This window comes from Carassius gibelio, chromosome B20 (assembly GCF_023724105.1).
Source record: "Carassius gibelio isolate Cgi1373 ecotype wild population from Czech Republic chromosome B20, carGib1.2-hapl.c, whole genome shotgun sequence".
NCBI classification, from domain to species: domain Eukaryota; kingdom Metazoa; phylum Chordata; class Actinopteri; order Cypriniformes; family Cyprinidae; genus Carassius; species Carassius gibelio.
The window spans coordinates 13,546,379-13,553,700 of record NC_068415.1 but is presented as its reverse complement, the minus strand read 5'-3'; the positions used below and the strand labels follow the sequence as shown (position 1 = coordinate 13,553,700).

The window sequence follows — 7,322 nt, the reverse complement described above, 5'->3', positions numbered from 1 at the left end:
TCAGCGTGTCATTGCATGGATCTTGAAGGGGTTTGGAGTGTGTGTTACTCCTAACATTCCATCAAGGTTGAGTTTCTCACCTTCTGCAGCTGAAAATCAAAATGTTCTTAATAAAATGATAAAGAACAGGAAGAGGTCCATTCTAGCGAGCTGCTCCTCCATTTAGACCCTCTTTCCTATGAGGAATTCCTTTAAAATTTAATAATTAATAATTTAAGCATTCATTACTTCAGTCACAATTATCCTTCAGAAGTCATTCTACTTTGACAATTTGGACTTTTTGCTGCTTAATATTTTTGTGAAAACTGTAATACTTTTTTTAGGATTCCTTGGTGAATAGAGAGTTCAAAAGAACTGGGTTTATTTAAAATATAAACTTTTGTAAAATATAAAAGTCTTTAATGTCACATTACCTCTGAATAAAAGTATACTAGTGTAAATACTTCATAATAAAGTCTCTTTTTGTACTTCTGTTTTCACTTTACCTTCAGGAAAGGGCATGAATGCATCCTGCCTCACAAACTTACCCTCTTTGTCTAAGAAGTGCCCAGTATTGTCTCCCATTCATTCTCATCAAAGAGAACAGAGTGCAATATGGGTAAAATTGCTGTACCCTGGTTGAAACAATAATTTAACTGAAAAATAATAATAATAATAATAATGTATTGAATTAACAGTGCTTGCATGTTAATCCCTTGTATTTCCAGGGCTGGCATTTTCAGTTCCTGGAATTTAACATAATTATTTTATCTGTGAACATTTCAATTCAAAATATTTCACACATTTTCATAATTAAACTTTCAATAATTAACATTCACCTTCCTAAATATTCAGTCTGTTTCAAAATATGATTTGTAATATTCGACAGGAACATTTTGGTCAAATTTGGTCATTTTTTTCACAAATTGACTGGTCAATATTGTCTGCTCAATTTTGTCAGATGTTTATGTGGCTCTTTGGAGTCAAGGTTGAAGACATTTCCTAGAAGCAGAAGAGAGAAAATGTTGGGTGGGTTTCTGTTCTTCACATAGTCCGCCACCAAGAGAAAAGCCACTAAAGAGCAGTAGTCCCTTAAATTTAGAATCTGGAGACCTGCAGTTAACGCCATGACAGGCAAAGAAGGGAAATGTGAGGTTTGCAGAATGTGTGTTGAACAGGCAGCCTTTGTCCATCTGTTCAGCTTGACACTCCCCTCACATCTGGCTCAATAGCTGTAATGTTTTTAACAGGACATGAACTCCGAGTTGCACAAGATCTTGATGGATTAGATTACTCTTGTTGTTTGAGAAATGTGTGAGTGTCAAATGTATGTAATCTAATATGTACTTAATTTTTTATGGGAAGTCCTCCTCAGATTGAGTTACTGAGTGAGACACGCAGTGTGGTGAACTGTTTTAGCAGGTTTACTGATTGAATCCTCCCCACTCCCACACATTCATCCAGTGCTATAATTGCTGGTTGGTGTGCTGTGTAAATTGGGGACAAATGTCAGTGAAAAACACATGAAGATTTTGTCTGTGGTTCAGTTTAAGATGTTATGTTCATTGATAGATAATTCATTTAAATGAAAAATAGTGAATTAATAGCATACTACTTAATTAAGTTCAGAAACCTGAAAGCATATTTGAATAAAGGGCAAGATTAGTATAACCTGATATGTCCAAAAAACATTCCATACAAAGCTATCACTGGGGCAGTGTCCAAAGGCACAAAAAATAAAAGGTACATTTATGTGCATTATTTACCCCTTAATATCAGTACCATAAATATACATGTCACTTAAAAGTACATTTTAGTACCTGAAGTGTATATTTGTGCCCTTTGTAAGAGTACTGCACACATTTTTAGTGTACATGACATTGAATTCATGTTTTATAGCTTTTAAATCAATAAGCAAAGTGCACTAATGATCACTCAGGGAAAGGTTAAGTGTCTAGATTTGAAAATAAGGTAATAAAAAAAAATTGCAAAATCACAAAAATACTTCATGACTCAATTCTTCAATACAGACACACAGGGTAAAGGGAAATAATACAATTATAGAAACACTGTTCTGTGTGTTTATGTATATACATACACACACACACGCACACACATATGTATTTATGTAGGTATGTTTGTGTATGTTTAATATTTTGAAAAAACTCTTATGCTTATAAAACATTTATTTGGTCAAAAACACTGCAAATATAACATATAATATAATATAATATAATATAATATAATATAATATAAACAAAGCACACACACTAAGCAATCATAATGAAAGTGGGAAACACCTAGTCACGAATATCGAAAGTGTGGCACCGTACAGGATAAGAGGCCCTGTTGAGAGAATCGGGAGTAAGTGCAGAGGTGATGTGTGCGCTGTGTGAACATGGTGTTAGTGTAGTTCTAGGCTAAATGTGAACATACATTTCCTCATCTCACCTGCACAAATAACAGATTCAGTATTGCTCAAACGGAATAAAAAAAGTAATGAATACAGACATGAATTTAAATTTCCTTCAGCTTGAGGCATATTCATTTTACTTGGTGTGAAAGGGCTTTTAAATTGGTAATATACATTTTTTATATTAAAAACAAACGAACAAGCTTTGCTCAGATTTAAAAAGTAACTCAAAAGTAATGTTACGTTACATAAAACATAGACTAAGTAATGTAATTAGTAATTTTTTTAGGAAGTTAAACAGCATTACTTTTTAAAGTAACTTTCCTCAACACTGCATATGCAAATGCTGTGAGTGAGACTTCTCACAGAACATTTTCTATACTGCACACACTCAACCTCAGCAGGATTTGGCACCCTTTATCTCGGATGAGCACAGAGCTTGTACGGCAAAGGGACTTGTGTGAAGCCCACCTGGCTCTCCAGACTGGGCTCCTCACCAGGAGGAGGGCTGAACCTGAAGGTCTGCAAGAGGATAGCAAGAAAGATGAACAGCTCCATGTGAGCCAGGTGCTCTCCCGGACACTGCCTTTTGCCTGTCAATCCAGCACAGATTAATTACTTGACTGCAATACATATTTTACAGTCATTTGTTTTACAGGTATGGTTTAAAATTGATTAAGGGACAGCAGAATTAGGCAATGGATGAAGTGTACCTGCTGAGAAGGCGAAGAAGGCATTGCTCCTGCAGAACTGGCCTTCAGAGTCTAGAAAGTGTCCAGGGTTAAAGGTGTCTGGTGTTTCCCATTCTTGTTTGTCATACAGCACTGATGTCAGATTGGTGATCATCACAGTCCCCTTAGTACAGTACAGGAAGTGGTCATAATAATAATAAAGTGTTATTCAAAACTAATAAAACATATTAGTTTTACATTCATGCATTTATCAGACGCTTTTATCCAAAGCAACTTACAGTGCAATCAGGCTATACATTTTTATGTGTGTTCCCTGGGAATTGAACCCATGACCTTTTGCGCTGCTAACGCAATGCTCTACCACTTTATATATATAATATTCACAATAAAAATCAAAAAGATATTTTAAAATGTTTAACAATAAACACAATACTCTTCTTTTACCTTTGGTATGAAATAGCCTCCCAGAGTTGTGTCCTTTCTTGCAGTTCTAGCCATATTTATTGGCACAAGGTTTGCTTTTCTGAGAACCTCATGAATAAAAGCGTTGGTGTAATGCATGTTTGCCTTATCGAACATAGTAGGTAGACGGGAGCCAATCACCTGGTCAATCTCTGCTCTGACCTTCTCTAGTTAGGGAAACATTTTGAGAACATTGTCAAGATACAACAATGCACAATAAATAGTAAAGTTATTTTGTCTGTTTTTACTGTTGGTGTTACTTCAGTACATAATTTTATTGTACCTTGAATATCAGGGTACTTGATCATGTAAAGCAGAGCCCATCGGAGTGTGTTGGTCGTTGTTTCAGTTCCGCCCTCAAACAAGTCTACCATGCACCACACCAGACTGTCAATATTAAACCCTGCCTCAGTGTCATTCTTCCTCTAAGCCCCAAATGAAGCACGCAGACATGAATAAGAAACATTTCTTCAAGAATCCAATTAATTCAGTAATATTCTTGGGTCCATCACCTGCTGTTGATGCAGAGCTCCAAATTATGTTACATTGTTTTACCTTCTCTGTTTCTGTCAGGTAGGCATCAATATAATCTCTGGGATTGTTGCTGTCCCAATCTTGTCTGTGTTGCTCAACCTTTTCTTTCAAGAAGTTTGCTAACTCTTGATAGTTTGAAATTATTGTCTGGTGAGGTCCTGGCAACCATTTCATTATACCTGGGAAGGCATCATATAGCTAAAAAATAAAATATGTATACATATTTGAACAAAATCATTCACTCAACACAAGTGTTATAATTTGTGAAAATATTTAAGTACTCTTTTAAAGGAACACCCCACTTAAAAAAAAAAAAAGGCTCATTTTCCAACTCCCCTAGAGTTAAATTTACCGTTTTCGACTCAATTCAGCTGATCTCCGGGTCTGATATTACGCAGCACCTGAAAATAGTCCCCAGCAAGTTTGTGTAGTTGCAGCATTTATTTTATTAACTATTTAATAACTTAATTCTTCCTCACATTCCAAAAGTGGAAATTATGTCAATGAGTGTTAAAGTTTTCAATGTGATGTAATAAACATTTAAAAATGTTTGACTCTCAAGAGTGTAAATACAGTAACTTTTAGCACAGTAAAATCACATTCTGAAGGTGAAGAAATTGAATATGTACAGTTTAGATTTATCTATAAATTTATCTCGATATTTGATTTTAAAATATGTAAAAAATTTAAGCCATTCCAAATAAATTTATACTGATATTTTGATTATATAATCATGTTAAAAATATATATTTGGTTGAAATTGAATTTTAGTTTCAGTTGACTTTAAAAATTTATTTTTGTTTATACATTTATAAACATTGCTGTGTGTATTTTGTTCATACACACAGCAATGTATAGTTTTGATTATATGTAACAAGTTGCCGTATTTTGTTAAAGCTGATCCAGCAACACATTTTTTCAGTGTACACGATGTAACTATGGAAGAGTCAAGTTTTAAATGGGAAAAATATAGAAACTCTTTGGTAATTTTTGAGTGAGATGCTGACGGTCTAATCAGATTAAATGATCTATGCTAAGCTAAGCTAAAAGTGCTACCGCCAGACCCGGAGATCGGCTGAATGGATTCGAAAACGGTAAAACTCAACTGTTTAACTAGGGGAGTTGGAAAATGAGCCTATTTTCATTTTCAAGTGGAGTGTTCCTTTAAATGTTGTATTTTCAATGGACGCTACCTGGTTCCACACAGATCCTGTAAGAAACACTGACTCTGCGCTCATTTGTAGACGCTTCTGGAAATCAACGTTATCATACTCATATCGATGGCCAAACACCAGACTACCAATAACATTAGCCACTGCATTGTTGATTTTGACCAGAGGGTTAAATGGGCAGCCTGCATGACAAGGTAAAAACAATGCCATCATGAATATTTGCAGAATACTTTAGTAAGAGACACTTCAGAAAAGTTTTTTGAAATGATATACTTACAACTCTGCTCAAACACTCATACCATGTAGTTTTAAAATAAGCCAGAATGACTTGATTAATTGTATCAGGTCTGTTTAATTAAAGTTGAATCTAAACTCTGCAGGGCTCTGGCCCTCCAGGAATTGAGTTTGACGCCCCTGCCATAGAAGAACAATTCTGGCTTCCCCAAAGAACCTTGCGATGAACAGTTCTCAAGAGAACAATGTTGTTATTAGATTCAAGTACATTTCAATAATCTAAAGAACCATTTTCCAGTATAAAAAGACCTTAGGGTTCCTTGGATGTTAAAGGTTCCTCATGGAATATAGATTCAATAAAAAAAAACTGTAGATGGGTTCTTACCCTGCTCTTCTTTAAAGGCTCCGCACAGGAAGTAGCACTCTCGTTGAATATGTTCTTCTAGAGTCTTCCTCCCCTCTCCAAAGTTTTTCAGGTGACTCATGGAAAACTGCTGTTGTTTCCTCCATGAGTAGCCATTGTTAAAAGACAAGCCTTTCTTGGTCAGGGGTCGGCGTCAAAGACAATGGAAGAAAGTTGTGTTTAGACCTGCTGTACAATCAGTGAGGATGTTTTTCTATACACAAAATAATTTGCACCTATTTAGGAAGAACACTTTGCTCATCTGCAATTAAACTATATACTTTAGAGCAATATTCACCAATTTTCCTGCTACTTTCAATTCATATATACAGCAGTTGTTTTGTAAACAAACATTTTGTGTTCACATTGGGAGCCTTATTATAGTCACTTACCTCTACCTTTATAAAGTGTGTCAAATAAAGGAGAAACAGGGCGGTCAGTGAAGGTTTCCCCTTGAGTGATCAAAACATCCTTCACCATTTTAAACCCGGACACATACACTATTTTATCATTTCCATTTCTGATACTGAAGATGTTCCCATACTTCCCAATAAACTGGAAAAATAAAAGTAAATTAATTAAATTAATAATCAAGTAACACATATAAAAAAAGAAAAGAAGAAATCATAGCATTCTACATTTACTTAATTAAAAAATATATATTAATATAAAAATTATATTATTATTATTATTATATTGCATATTAAATGAGTAGGTCTAATTATTTCAGTGGTGTAGTATATTCATTAGAGCCTCACCTGGTCTAGAGTTTTGTAGTTAACATCAGTGAAGACATTTCCTAGGATGGGTAGCGGCCAGGGTCCTGGTGGAAAATTAGCTGGATTTTTATGTCTGATCAAATCTATAAGCAGCAGCAGTAAACAAATCAAAAACAAACAGCTTTTGAAATCCAGGCACTCATATAGGGAATATAAAATCATGGCCGATTCTATGGGCAGCCGACTCCTCTGAAGTAAACCGACTTATTTTAGCCAGGCGGTTGTGAATAGGGTGTGTGAGAAAGTACACATGCACTGTTTATCTGAAAAGAGAAAGTTAATCTGGATCTCAGCAGCTTGGAGACAAACGAGCAGTGTGGGAGTTAACCGTTATATAATCAGTGTTTGTAGTTCCATGCTATAGTTTCCAACAAAAACAGAGCCCCAATTCAGCCTCTGTGTGAACCTTCTACATTACGAAAGAATCTCTACCAGGAACAGATCATAAATAATGACAGAACAACACAGTTGAACTACATGAGACTGAAGAGATAAGCCATATGCACACTGTGCAGACAGCAGATAAGAACATCTGTGCAATCGTGACAGTGCTGAAGTGTTTTAGTTGGAAAACATTCTTAATGCATAACAGTATAACACTACATCTACAACTCATAAATGTGTACTATATGAGTGATTATGGGCACTTGCCTA

The 7,322-nt window shown here is 35.2% G+C and overlaps 1 protein-coding gene across 1 annotated transcript; it reads right to left on the bottom strand.

Moving 5' to 3' along the window:
* Positions 1–2,147: 2,147 nt before the first annotated feature.
* LOC127984094 (cytochrome P450 2J2) lies at positions 2,148–6,954 on the bottom strand. The gene is made up of 9 exons (XM_052586570.1): positions 6,648–6,954; positions 6,282–6,444; positions 5,872–6,021; positions 5,274–5,434; positions 4,102–4,278; positions 3,830–3,971; positions 3,529–3,713; positions 3,106–3,247; positions 2,148–2,985 (listed from the first exon to the last, which is right to left on the bottom strand). Exons 1-9 carry the CDS (start codon positions 6,828–6,830, stop codon positions 2,810–2,812), a joined length of 1,479 nt encoding a protein of 492 aa, XP_052442530.1. The 5' UTR covers positions 6,831–6,954; the 3' UTR covers positions 2,148–2,809.
* Positions 6,955–7,322: the final 368 nt, after the last annotated feature.